This window comes from Haliaeetus leucocephalus, unplaced genomic scaffold, assembly GCF_000737465.1.
Source record: "Haliaeetus leucocephalus isolate CR32 unplaced genomic scaffold, Haliaeetus_leucocephalus-4.0 Scaffold495, whole genome shotgun sequence".
Lineage (NCBI taxonomy): Eukaryota > Metazoa > Chordata > Aves > Accipitriformes > Accipitridae > Haliaeetus > Haliaeetus leucocephalus.
In genome coordinates this window covers 8,290,222-8,317,482 of record NW_010972931.1, presented here as the reverse complement: position 1 = coordinate 8,317,482, position 27,261 = coordinate 8,290,222, and the positions used below count along the sequence as shown (strand labels likewise).

At 35.2% G+C, this 27,261-nt stretch overlaps 1 protein-coding gene across 4 annotated transcripts in view; it reads left to right on the top strand.

The window, feature by feature from the left end:
* Nucleotides 1-27,261, top strand: part of TMEM131 (transmembrane protein 131) — a 100,321-nt gene that overhangs the window by 52,682 nt on the left and 20,378 nt on the right. For 3 of the 4 annotated variants that reach the window (XR_774888.1, XM_010575772.1, XM_010575771.1), the window contains exons 9-29: nt 2,785-2,935; nt 3,071-3,127; nt 4,098-4,159; nt 9,422-9,530; nt 11,462-11,570; nt 12,368-12,521; nt 12,623-12,793; nt 13,134-13,244; nt 13,331-13,465; nt 13,942-14,046; nt 15,401-15,487; nt 19,410-19,562; nt 19,717-19,792; nt 19,898-20,015; nt 21,845-21,983; nt 22,090-22,199; nt 22,584-22,650; nt 23,629-23,780; nt 24,445-24,587; nt 25,726-25,912; nt 27,048-27,233. Coding sequence is in view for 3 of the 4 variants with exons in the window: in XM_010575772.1 (XP_010574074.1) it covers nt 2,785-2,935; nt 3,071-3,127; nt 4,098-4,159; nt 9,422-9,530; nt 11,462-11,570; nt 12,368-12,521; nt 12,623-12,793; nt 13,134-13,244; nt 13,331-13,465; nt 13,942-14,046; nt 15,401-15,487; nt 19,410-19,562; nt 19,717-19,792; nt 19,898-20,015; nt 21,845-21,983; nt 22,090-22,199; nt 22,584-22,650; nt 23,629-23,780; nt 24,445-24,587; nt 25,726-25,912; nt 27,048-27,233 (2,582 nt within the window). In the remaining variant the exon portion in view is untranslated. The remainder of the gene's footprint in view (nt 1-2,784; nt 2,936-3,070; nt 3,128-4,097; nt 4,160-9,421; nt 9,531-11,461; nt 11,571-12,367; nt 12,522-12,622; nt 12,794-13,133; nt 13,245-13,330; nt 13,466-13,941; nt 14,047-15,400; nt 15,488-19,409; nt 19,563-19,716; nt 19,793-19,897; nt 20,016-21,844; nt 21,984-22,089; nt 22,200-22,583; nt 22,651-23,628; nt 23,781-24,444; nt 24,588-25,725; nt 25,913-27,047; nt 27,234-27,261) is intronic. The other variant, XM_010575774.1, reaches the window with a different exon arrangement.

Below are 27,261 nucleotides of genomic sequence, written 5' to 3'. Positions count from 1 at the left end.
GTAGAATGAATTACACCTGCCTAAGCATTCAGGACAATGTAGTCCTCTTGATGGCCTGTGAGCTGGATCTAACCCACAGGAAAAATAAACTGAATTTTTTTTTTTTTTTTTTTTTTTTTTTTTTAAACTGAGAAAGTCATTCCTGCAAATCACTATGAATGCCTACGTGGGTTGAAAAAGCAGCTGAATGGACTTAAGGAAGAAGAATCTATTAAGAACTACTAAATAATACAGCAGTATGTCTAGCTGCAATAAATCCCTAGATCATGAGTCAAAAGTGGCTGGAAACTGTTCTGGAAAATATTCATACATGCATGGCCTGCAGTTACTCTTCATGTCTGCTGCTGGAGACAGGGTAGTGGGTTGGATGGACTCACAGTCTGGCCCGTTAAATCTGTTCTGTTGTGTTCTTCACTTAATGTAGTTTTGAAGTAACACATACTGATATCTTTAAGTGAAATAAATTTTAGAAGCATCCTGAAGCTACAGTATTGGCTCTGTGCTGTATATCACACTGGGTAATGTCCAACTAGATACAAAACCTATTTTCCCCTTTAATTAGAATTATTCCTTTTTTTGATGACTGCTTTTTGTCTAGGAGAGACTTTAAAGTCATTTGGCTCCAAAACTTGTCTCTTGCTCAAGTGTATCTTTACAGTCACTGATGGTTACATCTGTTGTAATGAGTAAAGCCAGGATATTTTCAAGTGAGCCAAGAAGGATGATCACAAAACTTAATTCCTGGCTTTTCTGGAGAAAGTCCATGAGAATGGCAGTATTTTAGTTTTAGATACAAAAGTTGCAAACAAGTGAATATGAATACATTTCACAAGCATTTTAAAAAATGCTGAGGGTTAGATGTAAACATTGAAATAGATCTTTTAAAAATGAATGTCCTAATGTTTTGACACTGTTTTAGTCAAATGGCAGTGCTTCTAAAGATAGTTCCTTCCTTGTTGTCAAAAGAACTCAAGGGGAATGTTGAATTCTGTACCCATTAGTAGGTATGTATTGTATGTACATACATACATATGTATTGTAGTTAGGTATGTATTGTATTAGTACAAACATGTTAGAGCCACAAACAAAAGAATAGAAGATTTTTAAATGTCTGATTTATTTCTAGTTCTGTTTTTTGAGCATGTAGCTTTTCAGAGCATGTAACTCTTCAGCTTCTCTGGGCCAGGCTGCCAGTTAAAGCAATGATGACAGGCATGTGAAAGCTTCCAGTGTATTGCATGGAAAGGCAGTCAGGTTAATGCTAGTCAGTACTAATCCTCTTGTTTTTCATATCAACCATTGCTATTTCAAAACAATAAGGCAATTAGAAAAAGTTAAACCAGTAGGAGGAAACACCCAGTTATATCGTTGTATTGACTATGTCAAGAGCTGCACTGCAGTTAAAAAAAGCTGCAAAGTAAAAGAAATTATTTGCAATATGGGATGATACTTTGACATATGGATGTACATAATTGTCTAAAATTGTTTTGATGCCAAATGTTGTTTGGGTTATGGATGAAGCAGTCAGCATATGCTGGAGTATTTTTGTAATCACTGTTCAAAGTTACTTCAGGGATCTGACAAACACTGGATCCCTGGTTACAAATATGGAAGAGTCAAATCACATCCTTTGAAACATTAATGAACGGCTACATTATGTTAGGTCTGTGAATAAGTGCAAAAACAGAACTCAAAATGTTCTTCGTTTAGGGACTCACCAAGTAGTACTAGTTGAAACTAGTTACTAGTTACAATTTGATATTCAGCAGTTTTCAAAAAATACATCTACAGTCATTGTGCCGTGGATGTGCCGGCTTGACGTCCAGAATGGATTGGCATGAGTTTGTACTACAGAACACACAGAAGAGATGTATGAGACAATCAGCATCTATATGGATTACATCCTGTCCAGTTTCCTTCATCAAAAACACAAAAGAAAGAAGCTATCAACTGAAAAGACATCAGCTGATGCAAGGACTACTCATCAAAAATTCCTGCTTTGTGCCATATTTATTTGCATTTAAAGTGGAGGAAGCTCCAAATTTCAAATCAAGGTTTTCATCTTCTATTTGAAAAAAAGAAGAAAAACCCAGTTCCCTAGCCCTTCCGTAATGTGATGGGGAAGAATATGCAGTGTTAGTAATTCAACTACGGTTCTGAAGCTAGTCTTGTGCTCCAGCTGTGTCCAGCAAATAGAGAAAGAGTTCTCTTTCAAACCCCGAATGCAGATTGGAACTGATGGAATAGGCTTGGTACAGAAACTAAAACACATTCTGACTTTTTGCTGTAAATTGCTTGGTGACTAATAAACCTGAAGCTCCACAAGCTTCTGGCTACTTGCAGTTCTCCACTGTTTCAGTTTGTGTTTAGCACTGAAACTGTATGGCTTGTGTCTGCTTTGGAGAAAAAACAGTTAGAATATGCAAAACCAATGTTTGATGTTACAGTACTCAATAACATTTTTATGAATAGATTTTGTTTATTGGTAGATGCTGTCAATTTAGTCTACTGTCTTTTTACCACAATTTTAATAGATGAAAGTTAATGAAATGTGACATAAGTCCTCTTGCGTATACCTATTTTTAATCAGTGTCATATTAGGTGATTACAGCTACCTTTACTAAATTTAATGGTAATTTTAGTAACATGCAGCCTATCTCTTACTGCTAGTGCAGCTTTTTCTCTTGCTACAGTCATACTCAATGCTTCTATTGTAATTTTTTGGTGTGGCAGCTTTTTTTGTAATTATTGCACTCTCACAGACGTGCTTTGATTATTTATCAGGAAATACCTCCCTATGAAACAAAAGGAGTGATGAGAGCCAGCTTTTCTTCAAGAGAAGCAGATAATCATACAGCCTTCATTAGAATAAAAACAAATGCCTCAGACAACACAGAATTTATCATTCTCCCTGTTGAAGTAGAAGTTACAACAGGTTTGTAGAAAAGTGGTTGGTTTTTTGTTGGTTTAGGGTTTTTTTGTTCGTCTGTTTTTAGGTTATTCAGCTTGCTTAACTCTTAGTATAATAAGAAAATGATAACTTTTTTTTTTTTTTTTTTCCCCCTTAAAGCACCAGGAATCTATTCATCAACAGAAATGCTAGATTTTGGTACACTACGAACGCAAGGTAAACTATACTTCAGGTCTCAAAAGTATTTATGAGGATTAGGTTGGGGAGAGGAAAGCCCAGTTATCTGTACTATTCAGGGTTGCTGGTGGAATGATGCTTTTTAAAAGCCAGAGTTTCAAAAGCAGAATTACAATGTGTCATAACAGTGCACAAATGTATTCACCTGCAAGTATACTTGAGATGTGTACAAGCAAACAGTAGTTTGCACATCCAGTTATAAGTCTAGTAATAAAATTAGTCTTACACAGTTGCGCGTGGCTTAGTCTGAAAACTACTATCAGTTTACTTAATTTGTGAACTTGTTTTGAAAGATTGCTTTACATCTGCATAAGTTTTAATAATTTTCAGACACAGGGAATACTAAAAGTGTGCAAACTTAATCAAATCTGTTACTTATGATAAGATTTTTTTTTTAAGTGCCACTTACACATTTGTGCCTAACACTTTACATTTTAAATTAATACTGTTTAGCGAAATGAAAAAAAAAAATATATGGCAGAAAGCAGTAAAACTGAAGGTATCTTTTGAAACTGTAAAAGGGACTCGTTACTAAAGAAAAACAGTATATATCTTCTTTCAACTAAAAAAAGGTAGCTTCTGAAATACTTTTCCTTGCAACTTTACTTAACATATGAAGATTTTTAAATAAGATTAGTTTCTGCTGAATATTGGTGCATCTGGCAAAATCATTCATTGTAGTATTTTTAGCCTGTTCATTTCTTAACGTGTTAGAAATACGAGTGGTTAGCTGAAGCATGTAATACCTACTAATACACAAAAATGTAGTTAAGTGTGTCAGATTCTTGGAACAAGCTATTTTGACTGGCTGTACTATCATGTTAGTCTAACTTTTTAACACTGAACAACAGTAGATTTATATGAGAAGCCAGCTAGTGCAGATGACTTTGTATAAGGTTCTTATGTTAAAATAGCCTAATAGCCAGGTGTGTTTTTTGTTCTTTAACAGATCTGCCAAAAATTTTAAATCTGCATTTATTAAATTCAGGAACAAAAGATGTGCCAATTACAGTAAGTTTTATTTCCTTTCAATTTGAAACTTTCTACTTGGATTTACTTTCTCTCATAAAAATTGGTCATTCACAGGTTCACCATTGTAGTGTTCAGAATTAGAAGCTAGGTGATGTGTGACTGAAAACGTAACTTAATAGTAAGACAAATAATCTATACGCATGGTAAAATTCATTTGCTTCATAGCCTTCTTTGAAAGGCTGTTTCAGCATTTATAGACTGTGCCTGCATATCTGAGCCTCTGGATGCTTTTATACTTGAGAACAGTAACTCCTGTTCAGTGAACGAGAGATTAATGCAGAGTCTGTGGGATTCATTGTCCTCATCACACACTCCATGAGTGTATAAAGTGGTTGCCCAACACAAACTTTTAAGATGAGCAGAGTAGCTTTCAAGAGCAGACTGTAAAATGACTCTTGTTTTCTTGAGGTTATCTACTTTGTAGCTTGAAATAAGAAAAAAGCCTGAAAACGCTCTAGAGCCCTTTCCAGTGAGATGACTGCAGCTGCATGTAAAGTGCAGCCAGCTTCAGAATTCTAGGTTTTGGATTTTCTACTTTCTATTTTTATTACAGAATTTTGGCTCTAGTCTGGTAGTCTGCCTTTGTTCATTCATACCTTTTCCCTGTGTAACTTTTCTCATTGCCCACTATTTTTCTCACTTCTTCTTTCTCCCATTCCTGTCTTCCTTTTTTCCAGATTTAGTTGTATAGCTAGCTATACCTTGCCCCATTGCACTTCAGAAAGTGTTGAAGTGTTGAAAAGAAACCAGAGGAGCTGGAAGAATGACTGAAGGATTGGCAAAGGTTTCTTACTGAGCTCTTGGAGAGCATTTCTGTGTTTTTAAAGCTTATAGCTGTCACTGTAGGGAATAGTATTTTAATAGTAGAAGTCTAACAAAAACTTAAAATATGATACTGGAAACAAGCTAGATGAATTTAAACTAGAAACAGTACACAAGTTTAGTAACGAGGATAACTTTCCACTGTGATAATAGTCCATTGCAATGCTTGCTAAGTTGTTCTTCGGTAATAATTTTCAAGTCGAGAGAAACTCGCAGTATAGTGCAAACAGAATTTAATTCATCGAAGTTCTAATGCTTATTGCATTAATGAGGTCAGATGATCCTATAAGGTCTCTTGTGGCCTTGTAAACTATAAACCAGCTTCCATGGAGGGTTTTTATTTAAAAAAAGACCTGTATATGATTTTTACAATCAAAGGGTTGCTAAACTTATTGAATTATTTTTCCGGTTCTGTCTGCTGTCTTATGTCCATCTTTGTAGATTTGCTAGGTTTTTGGCATAGGAACAGTTTGGTGTTTTGTTTTGTTTTTCAAGTGTGTAATATACTTTGTGAGTACAATGCAAATAACCATATATTGATACCATCAGTATCACTTCTAATATCTGATAATGTGGTACCTAATTCATAGTCCTCCATTAAAAATACCCTACCCATTTTTTTTTAAGCTATGGTAATTGGACCATAGACTATAGACCATAGACTCCAGTCTAATGGAAGGCTATCATTCAATAACTATTATACATGTTATGACAGAACTTTTCCGGATGAATTATTCTTTTACAGTATATCAAAGCGGTAAATTTAGTGGTCTTAAAGCTTTTAGGATTCACTTTTGTAATGATAAAGTTACCACATAGGTCCAGATATGTATTTTTCAATGTGTCACATATGGCACATCAAGTCAATTGTTCTTCTCATTAAGGCACAGCTTTGTTGTGAAGTTTGTAACCTTTCTAGCATTTGAAGCACTGTGTGAATTTCTGCTGCTGTGCCAATCAAGGAATTTCAAAGTGGTAAGCAAGAGGAAAGAATTTTTGGAAGGAACTTGGTAGTAGCTTACTTATAGGGAAGCTTGAAAAATGGATTTCTGACCCTTTAGAGCTAGGGTTTAAAAGCAGTGAGACAGGGCTATGTGACAGATTTCATCTTAATGTCAGAAGAAAAGGCCAAGGCTATATTTAGCATATATTTAAGCCGGGTGCTGGAGGAACTAAATATCTTCAGGTCATCTGTGTACGAGAGATTGCTATTACTGTTGCCAGAGTGGTAGTTGTTCTGCCTTTAAGTACTTACTCATGCTGTGGTCCAACGAATTGGTTAAGGCAATAAGAGTGAGTCACTTGACTTTCTTTTTTGAGTTCTAAAACTCTTTATAAAATCTTTTTCATTACATTTTGTAGGGTCTTCTTCATTATTAAGGAGAATCTTGTTTATTTCATGACTGGATGAACTGTTGTCATGCTGCAACGATTAAGCCATGGTGTCAAAAATCTAGTAAATGTAGATTGCCGAACACTTTTTTTTTTATCCCATCTCTAGAATGAAAATTTTGTGTTTCCTTAAGGCAGTTTAAGCCCATTTGATTTCTAAAAGCAAAGATACGCTTTAAAATTTGAGCTCCTGATCATGTTTGCTGCACAAAGAACCAGGAACTTCAGGACAGATGTATATTGAAGCTGAGTTCTATCAGTTTGAAAAAAGAAGTGTTTGTATGAGAAAGTATTTACTTACTTCTGTCACAAATCACATACTTCAGAGTAGATTTTTTTTCTCTTACCAACCTGGGAGAAGTAGTTTACTTCTATGTTATGTTTTCAGTCTGCACATTTGAGTGCACGCATCTCAAAGTTATCAAGGGAAAGTTACCTTAAAGTATTAAAATCTAGTAGTAGTTTATTCCCTGGCTGTTCTGGATGGTGCTTTATGGTGAAAGTGAACTTTACTTAGTTAGGTGTGTCCCTGTTTAAAGTGAAGGCCAAGTTATTACTGACAAAATAATTGTCTCTAAAAGCAAATAAAACAGTATAGAGGTGGTTCTGAAACTAATGGAACCAGCCTTACTCTGCTGCCTGTAGCCACGGGGCCTTTTCCTATTGCAGCAGGGTAGCTGTGTCTTTACTGTCTGTAAGCAAAAGTCTACAGCCTGCTTCGTCTTTAGAGCAATATGTTAGGTGGACAAGACAAAACTATGTTCGGGAGCCTGTTGATAGGTAAACAGTGTGGACGAACATGTGCTAGTGTTTCAACTCATACTCTTCTCCTCTTTAGTTTATTAGAATTGGTGTAGTCTGATAGCCTGTAAACCTTTGAAGTCTTTCCCAGTAACTGCTGCAATAGCACAAAGCTTACTCTCCCTTCTGTGTTCTAGAGAACACTTAAGGTCCTCATTTTCTGCTCTTATGCTAAATATTGGATGTATCTTCGTACAGCAGGGTCGGGAATCTTGACTGGGGCACTCCATGGGAGAGCCATGTATTACTGAAGCATGTCTATTTTAAATTCTTCTTCCCTACAGAAGTTGCTGTTGGGAGATTTTGAGAAAATTGCTGGTATTAGGTTCTTGATGGAACTTGTTTTGCATGTATTCTCATGACTTGTCCATATCTGATGATTCTTAAGGCACATCTCAGGACAAGTTTTACTTGGGCTTTATTTGAAATAGGGTAAAGTTTGAGGAAAGTGAAGTTGTAAGGATTCTTAAGGATGTTTGTTTTTCCTTTAGTTGTCTTAATTCTTTATTTCCTTTTATAGCATGTAATTAAGCAACAAATGAGAAATGTGCATGATGTAGTTAAATTTTCAACAAAACAATGTAAATGCCTTCCTTAACTAAATTCATTAGCTGTAGACATTTTGAGTAAATACATCTAGGTTTGTTACACTTGTAGTTTAAGAGATGCACCTCTGAAACCTGCCATTTTTCTGGCAACAAGCTGTCCTTTTGAATATTTCCAATTTGATTTATTAAATGAAATCAGCATAATTTTGAACTTCAATAGTTAAAAACCAGCCTTTTGCATGAAAAGAGGTACTAGAAATGGTTATCCTTTCTGCCATGCAAAAGTTGTGAACTTGATTACAGCTTTGGTTTTGTCTGCTTTAAGAGGGGTGTTTTTTTCTTTTAAAGACACCTCGAGATCTCAGGTTTTTAGTATGGATTTCATTAGAAGAAAATTGTTATAATTATGAATTGACTCGTGAAGAGAAATAGCAAATATCTGCAGCACATGTATTCAGATGGTTGACAAAGGTCAGTACTATAAATCCAATATACAAAACTTCTAGTTGAGTTAACAGAGATTATTCATTAGCTCCAGGAACAGTGCTGCTTGTTTCCTCTAAGGATCACGTGGTCTGCAGAACTTAGTTATGTATGCATGATTTTATGGCTTTAATTTACAATCAAGGACAGCTTAGCTTGGAAGAACTGTAATTGGTTTATACCACTAGCTGTCTGCCTTGCTCCTCTCTGACCAAGAAAGGCTCAGCTGCTTATGAAGCAGGTGCTAAACCTCTGCAGCCCAGCATAAGATAAACCAGCACTCATTTCAGTTTCCTTAATGCAGCATCCTGTAATTTGCAGAGGCTTAACAGCTGCTACATGAGCAGCTGAGCTGCTCTTACAGCAGAAGACAGCTGGAGAGGAGGAATCATGGCAGCTATCCTAATTTTAAGCAAAACAAGAATAAGTGTTTAAATGTTCCATGCGCAGTTTCTCTCCATGGAATCTAGATAAAGAGTTTACTAGCAATCTTTATAGAGTCTTCAGATGTTGACATGGAATCCATAATCCTGTTGCATAGCAATGAGTATTTCTACAAATCAGCTCTGGCTAATAACTGACACAATTGCTATTCCAGTAATGCCCAATTTACCTTGTCCATTTAGTTTAGCACAGTAATTCTCAGATACAAAAGTGATCTTGTAAAATGTTGGTGTAGAATGAGTGTCATCTCAGATTTACAAAATGGTTCTCTATACGGTTTATTTTTTTTCCCATGGCAGCTCTGCAGTCTTAGCATGAGATCAGAGACAAGGTGGATGTCTATATCATCACCAGTAATTACACAAGTCATTTAACAGTTTTGTTAATGAGTGCACCAGAAACAAATACTCTAGCTATTGTAACCCCACAGCATTAAGAATAAAAAAATCTTAATTTAAATAAAGCTTGTTATCTCTTTTATTAACATGTTTCTGGCCATACCGTCACTTCATCCAACATTCCCAAGGAGAACTCTCTATTGCCCATTTTCCTGCATACTGACTGAGTAATTTGCAGGACCTGAAAAAAATTCTAAAGCCTCTTACAATGCCGCTTTGTTATAAGAAAGACAGACCTGTAAGAACTCAGCCAAAACTAGTTGCAGTTGTATCATTTTGAAGGACATGCAAAGGCTGCACAGCGTGTTAACAGTGGTAAATTTACAAGTGCTTCATATTTTGATTGTTTGCAGAGTGTTAGACCTACACCACAGAATGAAGCTATAACAGTACATTTCAAGCCAGTTACGTTAAAAGCCTCTGAAAGTAAATATACCAAAGTTGCAAGTATTAGCTTTGATGGTAAGTACTGCTCCTCTCTTTTTAGAGCTTGTCAAGTGCTTCTTAAAACTTGCTGAAACTTCATGAATTATTTTCACTCTCTTAACAAAATGTTATTTGTAATTTTGAGAAGGACATGGAATTTTCCTACCCGGAAAAGGCTTACAGTTCTTCTAACTTCAGTTATTTCTGAAGGGATTGTCTCTGATCATAATCAGCAAGTACCTTAGACTGGTAAATACTGGTGAGAAGAGAAGGAATTCTTAATTCTTCTATTAAATATAAGCAGTATTCTTATGTTAAGACACTGATAATTTAAAATGTATTGGTAGTCTAAATAGGCATTTGTTTTTGAGAAATCCTAACAAACCAGGACGTGTTCCTCACAGTAATGTGTATTAGAGGAGAGTATATCCCTTGGATTGCCCTTTAATCCTTCCAAAGTTTAAAAAAGAATCCAAAATCTTATTTCTGAAAAAAAAAAAAAAACATTTTATGTTGGGATGCCCATGGAAACAGGGCTTTGTCATGCTCTTGAGAACCTTACTGGGAAAACGGGCTTATTTTATTTTGCTATCTTGAATTCGTATTAAAGAAAAAGGGAGGCGAAGGTGGAAAAAAACTTTTACTGGTACCTTTCCTACAAAGATATGTATGCTAATACTGACTTTCATTTATATCTTTATGAAAGAAGTGTTGGGTCATTTTCCTCCTACATAGTGTGACTGTAAATACTATGCTGACAATTTGTAGAAAGGCACCTTCATTTTTATAGAGATTTTAATCAACTGTCAGAATGCTGTTGACCTACTTAGATGTTACTGCTTTAAGATACTAGTTGGTGCTGTAAATCTTTCTGCCTGGACTGCTTAAAAATGGAAGTTTATAGATGCAATGTTTTTTATTTCAGGTAGACATAATTTTAGAAGTTGTATGGATAAAGAGGAGAGGATTGATTTTTATTATTGTTATTTATTGATTAACACTTTAGGTATTTAATAGCTTATGGCTTGTAAGGTGAGTGAAGTATGTTTTTAGCCTCTAAATAAATGCTGATATAGCTGAACTCTGTCAACCTGAGGTGGTAATATGTTCAGATTTTGAAGCTGGATGGAATTGTTATATGAGAATGTACTGACTAACATCTTGGAAGGAATGGTAGTTGGGGAAAAATACCCAGTTAAGGTGCTTAATGTGTTTAAGGGCTTGACTTGGTGAATTCTTTTCAGTGATGCAGCCAGCCCTAAATATTTGCTATTTCAGCTGTCCTAATACATGCAGCGGCTTTAGGGGCTGGTGGTTTCTCCTAACTAGTATTTGAGTCCCTAGACTTTTCTGGTGATAGTGCTACCAGGCTAACATTGCTTGTTCTGTGATCTTGGAGCAGACCTGTGAGTGTCATTCTTGGTGCTTGTATAGTTTGGGTTCTTGCATGGATTCTGATTCTATTTCTGTAAAGTTTACCATGTCTTTGTTTACTTCGTTATTAAAATGTTACTGTGTTCCTAGCCCAAAGTCCTGCTTGACTGGTAGTTCTAAGTGAGGAGCCCAGCCATCTCAAGTTTCTGTTCTGTTAGTGGAGGGACAGGTGTATTCCATACTCTTAAGTGGGGAATTCAGCTCACCTGGGATCTGAATTATTCTCTAGACATGTCCAAGTTATTTATTTGATGGGAACAACCAGGCTTCCTTATTGCAGATAGGCTTACTAACTCAGGCAGGTCAACTAACTGATGTTAAGGGGGAGGAATTCAGAACTTGGATCTCTTGCTTCCTAGACTTATTCCATGTCAGTTGCTTATTGAAATTTCTTTAAGAACAATTTTTCTCTTCTGTGATACTTCATTTCTGGGCTAGCTCTGTGCTTTTATTCTTCCACTCATGCTGGTCTAACCTAATGGATCATTTTTTTGGTCTGCTTTAACAAACTTCTTGTATTCTTGTGTGTATAGCATCAAAAGCAAAAAAAGCATCGCAGTCTTCTGGGAAAATAACTGTTAAAGCAAAAGAGAAGAGCTACTCCAAACTCGAAATACCGTATCAAGCAGAAGTGTTGGATGGGTAAGCTTACACTAAATGAACATAGTTCAAAAACTGAATGCTGTAAATTAGCTGATGTAGCAGGAAATTTAGCCTTCTTAGGGGGAGAGGGGATATAAAGAGGTGATACCCAGGTTTTCTAAATCTGGAGCTCATTTAGAACTATAATTACTTGTTGCAATTTTTCTGTATTTACACTAGTAGATGAGGTAGTCGTAGTAATGCATAAGCTGGTTTCAAGGCTTGGGTTCAAAGTGATATTAGTGAGTTGTTTTTCAGAGCAGTTGAACGCTGCAGATGAGACATTTTAAAAATGCAGTATTGGAAATTTTTCCAGTTTTGCATTTGCTGTTCTATCACTATATGAAGTAAGGGTAGAGAAAATATTTTTGGTTTTAAGCAAAGTTTTGGAAGAACTGTCAGTGCTTCCGTATTTTTTGTTATTTATTTACAATGTCTGGCTAAGTTGACTTTAAAATTATTGTTGAAATGAGGTGCTACTTTATCAACAGAACTGACAGGGTATTTTAAAGGGAAACAACATAAACCTTACCTTTCAGAACTTTTCTGCTGCAGACGCCCGATTTGGTTAATAAGGAATATGCATGATTTGCAAACTATCTTAATACTATTTTCTTATCTTGTTTGAATTACTTGATTATCAGTGTCCCTGTAGTGCTAATAATACAGTTTCAGTATGCAGTGGGCTATGTACCTTTTTTGCTGTTCGATTGAATGAATTCTAGTTTTTTATGTAGGAAAAACACTTCATGTTTGAGGAGAGTCTTTATTTTTCTCATATTGTTTTCTTTTAATAGATATTTAGGATTTGATCATGCTGCCACACTCTTTCACATCCGTGACAGTGCTGCTGATTCTGTGGAAAGACTGATCTATCTAACAAATACATTCAGTTTTGCAGTCCTTATACATGATGTTGTGTTACCAGAAGAAGCAAAACCAATGTTTAAAGTAAGCCCCATTTCAGTGAATGTTTTTACCTAATAGTAAATGTTTAAATGTGCTGCACTTTGTTAAATTGTAACATTGATCTTCACTGTTCACTGATCTAGGTCCAGAACTTCAGTAAACCTGTCTTAATTCCACCGAATGAATCCAGATATATTTTTACGCTTCATTTTATGCCTTCCACATCATCTGTTCATATAGATAATAATATTTTGCTTATCACCAATGCTTCTAAATTTCATCTACCTGTCCGAGCATACACAGGATTTTTAGAAGTAAGTATTTTCCTTTTTTTTTTTTTTTTTTTTTTTTTCCCCTACTTCAGTCTAATTAGAGGCTGACGTGATAGGACTGTTTTTAATTCTTTATTCTATATCTATGGGAGGATGGCTTTTTTAATTTCAAAATTATTTTACCAGTTCTTCCCTTAAACAGCTTTGGTTACTGCTGAAAAATTCTTTTTTATTCCCTTTAGTTTTACATAGAAAATGTATAGATTTTGAGATTGTCATGGTGCTGCTATATTAGACTTATTAATGCATTTGTTAATGAGCTTAGAGTTTCAGCACATTTAATATTTATCTTATGCTAAAATACTTTTATCAATCTTTCTAGTACTTTGTACTGCCTCCAAAAACTGAGGAACGAGTTATAGATTTTGGCATATTGAGTGCAACAGAAGCTACCAGCATTTTATTTGCAGTCATCAACAGCAATCCGATAGAGGTAAGGATGGATTTATTTTTAATTTGCCTTTTAAAAAATTTACGTCAGTGTTGTTACTGAAAACAGTACCTTTTGTTCTTTTTAAGCTGGCTATAAAAAGTTGGCATATTATAGGGGATGGTTTGGCCATAGAACTTCTAACAACCGAAAAGGGAAACAGAACAACGATAATTGCAAACCACCATGAACTACAAAATGCTAGTGTATCCGATCAGTCTTCAGTAAGTAATCCTTTGAATCCATTGCTTAAAGCTAGATTTAGGAGGGGAAAAAAGAGACAAATATGTGCAACTTCTTGCAGTTTCACTTTAGCAGGGGGCAGGGAGGATAAGAATTCTTGATTTTTGTCTGAATTTGAGTATGATGAAGCATGTATAATTTTTAAAATTTATTTTAAGAAGCAGTATTATGTTCAGATTTGTTAGATTTTGGAAGGGGAAGCTTCAGAAACGGTAACCTCTATGCCGTCAGACAATGCTTATCATTTATCTGGGAAGAGTGGCATTTATCACCTCAAGGAATAGATAATTTTTGTGTTAGTAACATGTGTTTGAATTCTTCTTTTTACCGCTGACAGTTGTTTTGAATGGATTTTGATTCAGTTTAAAGAAATAAGAGGATGTTGGGTATGTTTGTTTAGTGAAATTTCTTTCCTTCTAATGGAGTGCAAATGGATGACTTTTTCTACCATTTACAGGTGATACTAGCGTCAGGTTATTATGCTGTGTTTAGAGTAAAACTAATAGCGAAAGAACTTGAAGGAATTCATGATGGAGCTGTACAAATCACAACAGATTATGAGGTATATTTATTGTATGTTCATGGGTGTTGCCCAAATAATATGTTAAATTTTTAAGCGTAAAGTTTTAAGAGTTGTATTAGTGGACAGATTGCAATATCGGGGAGAAGTTGAGGTTGGAAGGGACCTCTGTAGGTCAAGTTATCTCTGCAAGTTAACTCTGCATCAAATGACAGTAATGCTACTGGTGCTGTGTCTTCTCTGAAGGAATGAAGAATGACTTTCACTATGATTTTCATCTGGCTTTCAGAAATATCCATTTAAATCTGAGCTAATGCTTTGAGGTATGGGTTCTTCAATGACTCGACACATTCTCAAAGCATCAGTGCATGAATCTTTTGGAATAACACGTGCTGACAACGTGCTTTTTGGTACATTGTTGGTTACTGAAATCGAGCTATAATTTCAGAGGTTTTTTTGTCAAAACCCAATGTGAAAGTTGTTTTGGAGAAATTGCAGTTTGCTGACAGTTGAAAAAACAGAGTTCTTATGCTAAAATTAGTAAGGGAGAGAAGGAACAACCAGTTAATTCTCAACTTCATATGCCTTTCCTGTTATTTTGCAGGAGAGGGAGATTCTAGTACATAATGGAATCTGTATTTAATATCTTTAGGTGATATATGTAGGGGGGAAAAAAAGTGACACACTGTGCTTATGAAGTCAGGAAATTATATAGCTTATTGTGTGATTCTGATGAAACTACAGAAAATGGGAAATTTCTAATTTCTGCAAGTTATCTGAGATTTTAGGCTTTTTTTAATACATCCATACATGTATGTGACCCTTCAGTTATAGACACTGAAGCACTTTTATTTTCTTGCTTCTTCTTACAAGTTACTCGATTAGTATTGGTAGCTTTAATAATACACAGAAAGGAAATCATTGCCATGCCTTCCATACTCCTTTTTCTATGTCTACGTCCATCTTGAGGTCTTACCATGACTTCTGGTGGTTTTTGAGAAGTTTGGTGTATCTTCTTCCCTAATACTCATTTACTTTAAAGATGTTACCCTCCTGTTTTCCAACAAAGTAAGCCCCATTCAAGTAAGACCTATATAATGCCCTGCTGGAGAGCTTATATTTTAACTGTGCTTTTGTGTTCCATATAGATGGTGCTAAGTATGACTAGGCAAAGGTGTGCTTCCTGACAATATGGAGTGACCGTTCTGAATATGATAATGTGTTGAAATCTTAATTCATGTCTCCATGTCTTAAATGTGTATATAAACCTAGACTACGTTAATTGTAGAATTTCAGGGGGTTTTTTTATTCTATGAAATTTAAAAGTGGAAGAGACATTTAAAGGCTGAAGTTTAAGTATTTTTTTTCTAATCTTTTCTTGTTCTTTTTTTTCCAGATTTTAACTATACCAGTGAAGGCAGTGATTGCTGTAGGCTCGCTGACCTGCTCCCCAAAACATGTTTTTCTTCCACCTTCTTTTCCAGTAAGAGTTGGGTCATAGCACTAAGTGTTTTCTTGCTGTGTTTTTTTATTTATCTGTCCTTTTCAAGAGAAACCACTGTCTTGAATTGTTGCATGTTAAATTGCTGGAGAGATTGTGCTACTGAACTGTCATGATTCAGTTTGTTGCTATTGTTTGGTTCCTCCCTCCCTCCCTGCATGTCCCAGCCATGAGTTATCCCTAGATCTCCTTTACTGGCCCTTTGAATGGGATTTTGGAATACTGATATGATCTCAAACTTGATTCTTTGAAGCTTCATTCTAACGTAGCTGTGGTCACCTAGTTGTTACCAATTCACGTGAGTTAGCACCAAGAGTAAGAGAGAGTTTGAAACTGCAGAAATGCATTTTTCAAATTCCTAAAATGTAATGCCAAAGACAACAAAGTCAGCTAATGAACTGATGTTTTAGTATAAGAAGTCCTTGATCTCTGTGAAAGCATTATTGTATTGTTTCCACACTGAAAGTAGATCTTCTTGAGGGTACAAAGTGGAGTACATAAACAAGAAAGCAAGAAAGCTGTGTGGGTCTACAGCTCTCTGCAGAAGTATGTAATAGCTGTTTTCATCCCTCCTCCTGCAGTAGTGTTCATTCAGTGAGTGCTGAAAGCAGCTTCTTTGCTCGGGACTACAGACTCAAACAGCAGGCTATTAACCAGATAATACTTTGTTCTCAGTTGGCATCCAGCATAACCATAGAAACATGGGCAGTAAAGGCATATTGACTTTGCAATTGGTATTTCATTGAAGTCTGAACTTCATGTGACTTTCTGATGAATGGGGAATGTAATATGATGGAAAATCATAGGGAGAGAGATTGAAAACTGGGGGAAAAAAAGTAGCAAAAGGAGATGGAGATGGCAGTTTTCTGAAAGGATAAAACTAACTCCATGCATGTTGGTGGAAATGGTTTTTGTTTCCTTGTCCTGCATAATCTCAATCTGTCATAGAGCACTGCCTGTTCTCACCTTCTCTTCCGATAGCTGGTTAGTATCTCCTGCTTATCTTACAATTAGTGTACTCTTAAATAGTAATTTTTCACTAGCACTTTATCAAATGCTTTATCTCATGCCTTGTAGGTAAATGATAATTTTTGAACAAGTGATGCAATAGGTCTCATCAGAGGAAGATAGGAAGTCAGCAGGACTTCAGTAAATCACTGCTACATTTGCCCCATTACCCATTCTGTCTTCCTTCTGATCTACTTCACAAATTGTTCTGAAGTCTTTTGCTACTCTTGAGGTCAAACAGTCATGCCTACAGTTGCAAAGATCACTTTTTATTTTTTATCTTTAGGATCTATGTTTCCTATTTGACTATATGGCCTCACTGTTATATAGATATTTATTACACTGACTACTGTATCTGTAACTTCATCTATGAACTGTTCCATAAGCCTTTGTTAAACTGAAATAACTTAAAGGTCCAGTTCCCTTTCTTTCACCAAAGATAAAGCAATTTCTATATTCTTTATCCTAATTTGTATATCCTAATTGCTGGCAAGATCATTGTCCCTCTTGAATGCCACATTAAAATACTTTGTTCCATTTTGGGCCATAAAGAAGGAATTTTTTTTAGTCTCCCTTTATTTTGTTCTAACTGGAATGGCTAAAGAGCTTCTCAGTGTATCTTAGTATACTTAGGTTTTGGTAAGCTTGGGTTGTTGGTTTCTTTGATATTTTGGGGTTATTTTTGTTTGTTTTTGTTGTTGTTTGGTTTGGGTTTTTTGCATTTGTTTTCTTTTGACAGGTACTACGTGTAGCACCTGTGTTTCTCAGCCCCTAAGGCTGACTTCCTTGCTGTCATCATTCTTTCTCACACCCAGATGGCTGTGATTTTTTTTTTTTTTTTTTTTTTTAAATTGGCTTCATCCTCTTATCTAGTAATGTTTTCACATAATTACTCATTCAGGGGACCTTTGGGCTCTTGCATTTTGTTTGGAACTGTAGATTCAGATATAATTATCACCTTTGACAAGATTCTAGACTGTTTTCTGTATTCAAGCCCCAAGCTTTTCAGAGCAGTCAGCTTCGCTTAGTACTTCTGTTAGTTGATCACTTAGCTCTTCTGATATTTGAGAACATTGACAGCAGACTTACTTTTCCTTGTTCTTGGATTCATTTCAAACTATACTTGTGATCACTGAATTCATGATACTGTTACATCTAGTTGTTCTGTAATGCCTCCATTACTTATGAAAATAAGCCTAAAATAGCATCAGTTCTTCTTGTTTCAGTGTTTGGTAGAGAAATTTGACAGCTATAACTAGGTGCTACAATTTTAGTAACACTTGCTTTCCAGTTCATACCTAGGACAGAATTCTCCTGCAGCTGCCTGCTTCCCAGTGCTGTCTGTTTACAATTTTAGTGTTTTTGCACCTAAGTCTGATTTCTGGTATTCTGTCAAAGTTTGTCAGTAATACACTAACAGTGTATACAGGCCTTGTAAAGATAGGTGTCTGGATGTAAACAGATCTTAGCTGTGTTGACTTCTGCTTCATAACGGCATTTTTTAGCTCACAGTGCCACATCTCAACAATTCCCTGATCAAAGCTAATCTTTGAGGACCTGTATGCTAAATAGCATTGTTCTGCTTTTCTTACTACTGATGGGCAAAGTCTTCTTCCCTTACCTGTTTCATGTCTAAATGCTGTGTAAGGGTTTTAGTAAGATACTGTTCATTTGTTATACAGAGTTTAACAAACCTTTATCTTGCCCAATTGATGGCAGTTTGTTACTCATGGGATTCCATAGATGAAGCTCAGACATACTCCTATTCAGGTTAACAAGACTATACTGTTTAGAGATTTATCTTTGTAGTTTCTTTCCCTCTGCAGTTGCTACTGTTGAGACTGTTACAGTATGTGACTCTTTCCTGAGGCCACAGTCAAATTTTGAGCCTGCAAAAGTGCATCTCTCCCATCTCTCCACTTCAGTCCTTACCTTAGAGAATTTTTTCAAAAGCTGAAAGTATTGATTTAAGGGGAATATGAAAAACTCTAGTCATGTTTATTAGAAGATAGTCTTGGGTATTTAAATTTGTTTGTATTCATTTATTTTATATGAATCTGATAAGTTGTCACCGGTCCTGAGTTGCACTTTTTTGTTTGTTTGTTTTGGTTTTTATTTATTGTTCACTCTATACTTGTCAGGGTTAGGTTTTGAGATAAGGTGAAAAACATGGCCCCAGAGTCATTGATTTACAAGTGAGGGCAGGGGGAGAACTTGACCATTGTAATGATTCCGATTGTGACAAACAATTAAACTACATGTTCTATGCTTAAAAGTAAAATAATGTTTGGCTCAGAAGAGGAGGCAGGGTGCAGAGGTGTAGGGAAAAAACTTGCACTGTTTTCCTTTGAAATGTTGTAATTTTAATGCCTGGTGTCTTGATTTCATTGGGGGTGGGAAAGAGGGTTGTACCTATGTTTTTAAATGCCCTCTGTCATGTGTAGTGTTTGTAATCTGCAGCTTTGCTCTACTGTTCCTTTCAGATTGTTTCTAATTGCTAGCTACTATGTACTAGATCTCTTACAAGACGCTTGTTTCCCTTTTGTAATAGGAGGCTCAGAAAACTGAAGTTTTCTCTTGCCTTTCCTCCTCTGGTACTTTGCTAAAATGATTTGATTAAGCAGAACTGTTGTCCTAGCTCTTCAAGACACTTAAGGTGTACTTAATTTTGAAAGGGGATGAGCTGTGTTTGGAAGCAGATGGAGGAAAGAATACAACTTCACAGAAACTTACCCTGAAGTGTTACAAGCATCATTTTTTTTTTAAGATAGCATAGTTAAAAATCTCAATTTAACATTTCAGCTCTCCTGTGGTCTTTGCCAGCCTGCATAAATAAATATATATGCTAGGGGAAATGGATATCCTGCAGAGTTTTTTCATCCTTTCTTTTCTTTAGGGGAAAGTAGTTCACCAGAGCTTGAACATTATGAACTCCTTTTCTCAGAAAGTGAAAATACAACACATACGCTCCCTGTCAGAGGATGTAAGGTTTTATTATAAGAGGCTAAGAAGTAATAAAGAAGATTTAGAGCCAGGAAAAAAATCAAAGGTTTGTTTATGCCTTATTTCTACATGTTTACAAGTTCTCTCATATATAGCATACGTTAAGTTTCTGTGGTCATCAGAAGTCTTCTTTCTTTTTTCTTTGGTCATTAGAGTTACTGTGCTGTTTCTTAATTGATCTGCTCTTATCTGTTTTGCAGATTGCAAATATTTATTTTGATCCCAGTTTACAATGTGGAGATCATTGTTATGTAGGATTGCCTTTTCTATCTAAATGTAAGTAACATTCAACTTTATAATAAAAATCTTAAAAAAAAAAAAAATTCTCCTTAAGCAATAATTTTTACATGAAGAGTTTAAAAAACACGTTCTTTCTTAAAGCGGAATCTAAAGTTCAGCACAGCGTAGCAATGCAAGAAGATGCGTGGGATTCTGACTGGGATTTGCATGAGAACTTATTCAAAGAATGGACAGAAATAAAAGAGAACTCAAGCCATAGGTAAGTATTTTATCCCCGTTACTTTCTCAGGCCTTAAATTACTAGATAGTTCTGTGTGCTGTTATAAAATACAAGATTTCTTAATATTGCAGTGCTCTTTGTGAGGGGGACAAGGAGGAGTTACTTGGCCTTCTCTACAAAACCTTTAAAGAGAACATTTTAAAAGTTAAAAACCAGTAATAATTTCCTCAAGTCAAGCACAACACTCAAAGTTACTATTCACTAGAATATACTGCAGTTCTTAAAAAGATGGCAACAGCAAGGCAGTCTCTACTCTGCAGAAATTTCCGAAAAACAGATTATACTCTTTGTGCAGTATCCCTGCTTAATCTGTTTTAAAGTATTAACCTCAGTATCCCTCTTACAATTTCATAAGGTTTTCTATTGCTACTATTCTGAGATTATTGCATTTCAGTGAAATATCAAATTGTCTGGTATTTTTCCTTGAGATTTGCTAAGTAGAAGGTGATTAATGATTGCTATTCAATATTTAGAAAAAGTCAAACTCTGTAGGCTCCTAATATACCTTTTAAACATCTGCCTTCTCATACATGAAGTGATTTAATCTCCAAGAGATGTAAATTAGCATTAACAGCAAGTGCATGTGTCTTTTGTGATGATAGCATCCAGAGTATCATTTCAAAAAAGGTATATGTATTTGTGGAGAAACAAAATGACTGTATGTAGCTAAACAGAGTAACAAAAGCATACCTCCTTTATTACTTTTTTGTTATAATGTTGATAAATTAGTAACTCCTGAACAAATTTGATGTGAACAGAATCCTCTATTTAGTCACACCGGTAACTTTCAAGAATGTCCTATCACCTACAGTAAGAGGACAGTAAAGGAAAATTCTATTAAAAACTGCTTCTGAATAAGTAGCAGTTCTAGCTAGAATATACAGTGCTCTAATATTATTTAATATAATATATAATCTAGAATCTATAATGCTTTTAAAGAGAGTTAAAATGAACCAGCTATCTAAGGTAGTATTAAGCAAAGGAGAAACTTCTCCCTCTGAATAGAGAGGGGTTCTGACTTGGGCATTTGGAGTCTCTCCAAAATGCTTCTCTAGGTTGGAAGTCTAGCGTTTCATCTGTTCAGCTTACTGGAGAACTCAATACTGTTAGTCTTGTTTCAGCTTATGGTGGAGAGCTTGTAGGAGAACAGGAATCAAGTCTGTTGCAGAAGTTGGTTAATAGCAAAGAACTTCTTTCACTGATGGAAAGAGTAGCTGGCCCCAAGTGTGACTAGTCCAGATTTGCTTTAGATTTGTTAGATAGGAGTATAGGCATATACTGTTCATACCTTTGCAAATCATCAAATGTATTTGGGGTTATATTTCTTAGTGCTCTGAATTTCAGTTACATTCTCAAAATTTGCTTTTGCAATAGTAAGGGCTAGGCACTTCCTAATGAGAGATAAAATTTGTGTCTCTGTCCAGAGAGCAGTGATTTAAGGGAAATGCAAATACTGAAAGATTCGTGATGGATTGCATGAGTCCTACCACATTTTCTGCTCACCTTTATCCATAAATAGGCCATAACAGAACTTGGAATGGATGGATGTTGCCAACAATACTTAAGTAGAGAATATATTTAGAATCTTTGGGTTGGTCTCATGTAGCACATTTTGGTAGTTTCTGTCGCACTTTTTAATAGCAGTACGTATGGGCAGAGCTCAATGGCTTTCTTAATTGCATATAAATATAATGTACCCTTGTGTTTCTCAAACTAGTGTTGTTTTCAGGGTGCTTTTAAGCACTCTGGTTTTTCCAGGCTTTTCCTATTTTACTCCTGTAAAGTAAGTTTTATAACTGTTTCTCCAGGCTGAATGCTGTATTTGAAGTAGACACAGATCTTCAGAAGGATGTCCAGTTGAAAATTACAGCAGAAATGGCCTGGCCTTCCATACTTAGCTCACCACGCCATCTAAGCTTCCCTCTGACCAATACAAACAGTTCATCAGTAAGTTATTTTGTTGATAGTATTACTTTGTGGGGACTGCATTTTTAACTGTTTCTAATTACATTAACCCCAATGTAAACTTTACAAAAATGGTGTTTCTGAATAGGAAGAAGAAATTTTTCTAGAAAATCCAGCTGACGTTCCTGTGTATGTTCAGTTCCTTCCTGTAGCTCTGTATTCTAACCCATCCACCTTCGTTGATAAAATGTTAGAACGGTAAGTATCGTTTTAGAGTAGTTACGCCATTCTCACTCCACAGCAAAATACATTTTACAAAAATCCACGCGATATCTGGCAGCTGTGTTGGTAGTTACAGTTTTGGCCCCTTTTAGAATTTGAATCATTAGGCCAGTTGAGAACTAAATCTAGGCTGACTGCCGTTGAACACACATGTGTATTTTTTGCTAAACTAAAATGATTTTACATTCTTTCCTTAACTTGAAGTATAAGGGGGAGAAATAAGAAAAATTGAATGATCCTTTCAGCTGCATATTATTTCAGTCCTACCATAAGCTCTTGATTTGTGCTAAAATCCTTAAGTGCAAGTGTGTTGTTATCTTCTCTGATGTGGGGAAAAAAAAAATTACATGTCTGTTTCAGGTTTAATTTGAGTAAGCCAACTAATTTCAATCTGAGGACTCTAGAGTTCCAGGTCTTCAGAAATTGTGTAAGTATGTCAATACATTCTTTAGATTTTTAAATTTCGATATTTTAATGTTTTATTAGGAGTTCAGTTGTACATGTCTTCAAGTTTAGGTAACACTATGTGAAGAATGTGATGCTTCTGTTGGCTATTTTCAGGGAATTAGGAAAAGTACTATTTCTTCAAATGTAACAGTTAAAATGTTGCTTTTTCTGTATGCTTACTTTATAATAGGATTGTGGAAGTTACAGGAAAATGCTTTTATTCATTCTGTTACTGATACAGGATAATTTTTTTCAGTGTAGTGGTTGATAGTTCTAAAATTAGCAAAATATTGAGTTTTCCATTGCTTTGTTCTTTATTTTAAATGATTTGAGTTTTGTGGACATCTTTAAGTGTGTGCTTTTTCATGTAGAGCATGCCACATCCTGAACGCTTTCTTTTCTCATTTAATATGTATGCTTTTTTCCTTCCATTTGCAATTAGTTTTAGATTAGCGATTTGATGCTTGCACAGTATCTAAAGGCAAACTTGGCAAAATACACTTTTTTCAATACTTCTACTATTTTAAGTTTGCTTTTTCCCCTTTTTTCCTTTACTTAGGAAAAACAATATTCTAAGAATGTTTTAATAATGGAACATTTTGAGGGTAGAAAATGTTATGTAATGGCTGAATGCTAATTTGGTGTTTAAAATACACATTTAAAAAACTTCTGAACTCTTTCTTCTACCAGAGCTTTATGAATCCACATGTGTATAGCTGAGCTCAGTTCTGTCTTGCTATGTTCTTCTGCTTCTTAATAAACACAGATGGTGTACTAATAAGTGGCAAAATTCCTGTGCTGTCAGACTTTCTGGTTAACAAAACCAGTATATAACATTGTGTAGTACACTGCTTTATGACAAGACCAATCTTCTACTAAAATAATATAATTTCTGTCAATTATATGTAAAAATTTCCTATTTTTTAAAGTGTTACTTTGTTTTCCCCACTCTCTTAAGGTCCAGCCATTACAGAGCACTGTAGGACTTACAAAGGGCCTGGCTCGTCATTCAGTTTTAAGCCTAATATTAAAACCTGGTGAGAGAAAGTCTGTCAAAGTAAAGTTCACTCCAGTTCTTAATAAAACTGTTTCATCATTAATTGTTATCAGGTATGATAGATATTTCTGAAATGAGTGTGAGTTTTTCTGATGTTTTTTATTTATATACATGATCATACTTGTGATCGGCTGCCAATAAGAAACTATCGCTTTTACAAGAATAATTGTAGAATCATATGTGTCTGGAGAAAGATTTAATTTAAATGTAATTGTGATATGTTTTACAGTAGTTAAACTCCATTCAGTACATATTTTCTAATTTAAATATATAAGCCACTGTTATACTTGGAGATTTGAATTCTTAAATATGTACTACACTATCTTGAAAGTAGGGACTGTAGTTATAGATGCCATTTGCAAGATCACACTGCAATGCAAATTCAGTCTTTCTAGTAAAGAGCTCTGTTTGAATAGCTATTCAACTTTTGTGTCACGTATGATACATTCATATGATGATGAAATATAAACTTTAACTAGTACCTCATTGGAGTTTTTATTTGTATACTATGTTGTGATTTCTTAGCTTTTTGTCTTGTAAACACTGTGTTTGAGACCCCCACTATTTACTTCCATATTGTGGGGAATTATCCATGGAACTGCTTATATTTCTGTCCTCCAGATTTAAGATATTACTTCATAGTCTCTAGAGAAGCTTGCAGGAGCAATAGACTGCATAATCCTTTTATGAATGTTTCCCCTTTTTCTTTGTGCACAGAAATAATTTGACTGTAATAGATGCCATAATGGTACAAGGACAAGGAACGACTGAGAGCTTGAAGGTTGCAGGCAAACCTCCTGGTCCAGGAAGTTCTTTACGATTTAAAATCACAGAAGCATTATTAAAAGACTGTTCAGAAAGTGAGTACTTCATGAGCAACTATGCTGAACAGAAAAGAAATTACATTTTACATGTACAACTTGAAACGTGTGGAAGTATTTTTTCCCGTGTTCTAGTGCCTCAAAATTTTAATTCCTTTAAATACATTAAAATTGCTTCTTCATTTAGGCAGAGAATTAAATATTTTACCTTTTTCATTTTAATCTGAAAATTAGGAAAGATGAAACAAAAGCCCTTCATCCACTAAAATTCAAGATAGAGGAGGTGAAGATCCTAGTACATTTACTAGGATAATCTCTAATTCCTAAATTTAAGTCAAATTGGGTCACAGATGAAACTTTGTGTATTTTTTTTTTTCTTTCCCCCTCACACCTTCATAATCTGTATGCACATAGCCAACAGGGAAAAAGGTAGTGTATATTCCTTGATGAAAATTAAATCCCAGCTGGATTCTATTCTGGGGCCAGAGGTTTTCTGCTTTGTGGCCCCAGGCTTGCTTCTGAGAGGAGAGCTAAGAGCACCTGTATTACCAAAGGAACTGGTAAGAGAGGTTTAGTTGTTTCTGGTATTAAAATCTGCTTTGTTACCTTTGCAGATTTCCAGACACATTTGTAAGGTGCCATGTTAATTATTATCTGAGATTATTCTGCTTTTTTTAAGGGATGAGTAAGAAAACTTCAAGTAAAGCTTAGTCATTACCTCTTACATGTTGTGGTTTAGGGATTTTTTTTTTTTTTTGGCTAATAAGATATGTGTAGCTCAGCCACGGATTTTATTTTTAAGACACAAAAAAGTAAGCTTTAATTCTCCTCATGCTGAGACTTTTCACAGAATACCACAACACTAAGCAGTACATCAAAGAATGTTACAGCTTAGATGATTTTTTGTGAGGCAGCAGTGCTATTGGAGGTCTGGGGTTTTGTGGTTTTTCCCTGATGAGTTAGAGTACTCTGGAATTGTACAACTGCCCTTCCTTGACAGTGATGAGAATCTGTTTTCAGAGATCTTTCTGCAGGTTACATACAGATTTCCATGGGCCTCGCTAGTCCCCTTTCCTGCTAGAATATTGACAAGAATGCTCTTCTACTGAAGAATATGAATACAGTGAAGGATATCTGTTTAGCATAACACTAACCACTTTCTGCTGTTTGTTTCTAGAAATGAAATACAAAGAACCGAATTTCACACTGAGAAGAACATTTAAAGTGGAAAATACAGGGCAGCTGCAGATTAATGTGAAAACTATGGAAATCAGTGGCTATACATGTGAAGGATATGGATTTAAAGTAGTTAACTGTAATGAGTTTGCACTAAGTGCCAATGCCTCTAAAGACATTGTCATATTGTAAGTGTTTTTTCTTACATCTAAATGGAGTCTTACATTAGGAATTCTGTATACCTAATTCTGTTTCGGAGGAAAACTTTGATTAAATTCTGAGGTTTTTTACTTAAGCTTTGAGTGTTTCAGGGTTTTTTTTTAATACAACTTAAAGCATGAAATTTTTCTCTCTTCTTGCAAACACTATTTGATTTTTAAATAACTTGAAGTTTTCATGACTGACTATAGTATTACTTTTATTACTATCCAGTAAGTATAACTTACTGAGTTGGAATAGTGTTACTATATGGGCTTTTATAAATTTCCTTCATTTGGGTTGTGAATGCACATGAGATCTAGATTTACATATGTTTTTGGTGCATTGCAATACGTAGAAAAGAGCCTTTAGACTAAGGATTATTATCATAATGCACAGCATATTAGTTTTGAATATTATGTCTGTAGCCTTAATGATAATGATTGTTTAATTCTGTCAATTTTTATTGTAAAAGATCTTTGCACTAAACCCTGATCTTTTAACACTGCTTGGATGTAAAGTTAACTATTCAGAATGGTATCTAAGAAGTTCAGAAGATGCTTCTGTTCTGTGAAAGGATGTACAAGGTACTGCAGGCAGTGAAACTTCACTAGTATTTCTGCAACAATCTTTGTGATGAGATGGGAACATAGTGGTGATGTTTTTGAAAAGGCATGCAGTTGTGACTTAAAGGTGAAGTGTTTAAAAACTTTATTAGCTGACATAATAGTCGGTTCCATTGCTTGCTTACTGCTGCTGTTAATTTTTTACTGCATTCATAGCTTTCTTTTAGCAGATTTGGTCAAAACTTAATTTCAGTTATATCTTCATATGGTGTATGAGGGGTAATCTAGTATCAGTTGTGTTAAGCATAGGTGTTTATGAACTTAGTCAAACACATCCTGAGGTATTTGAAAGGTACTCGTAAGTATTTTTAGGTTAATTGCATGGATGGTTATTAGTCATACTTACTAGGGCTATTTGTTCTAAATGTTTGATTGGGGTGCCAGTCATGGCAGTAACTGGTCAAGGTTTTAGTTTTTTTAATTTATGAATAATATAAATTATCACAAACTTTCGTGCTGTTCATATGAAAAGTTCTAACGTGCTTTACTTTGTTTTCAGGTTTACACCTGATTTCACTGCTTCCAGAGTCATACGTGAATTAAAATTGATCACCACAGGAGGCTCTGAATTCATATTTATCTTGAATGCATCCCTTCCATATCACATGTTAGCAACGTGTGCAGAAGCACTACCCAGGCCCAACTGGGAATTGGCACTGTACATAATCATCTCAGGAATAATGAGGTAGTGTACGTTTGTTCTTACCGGTATA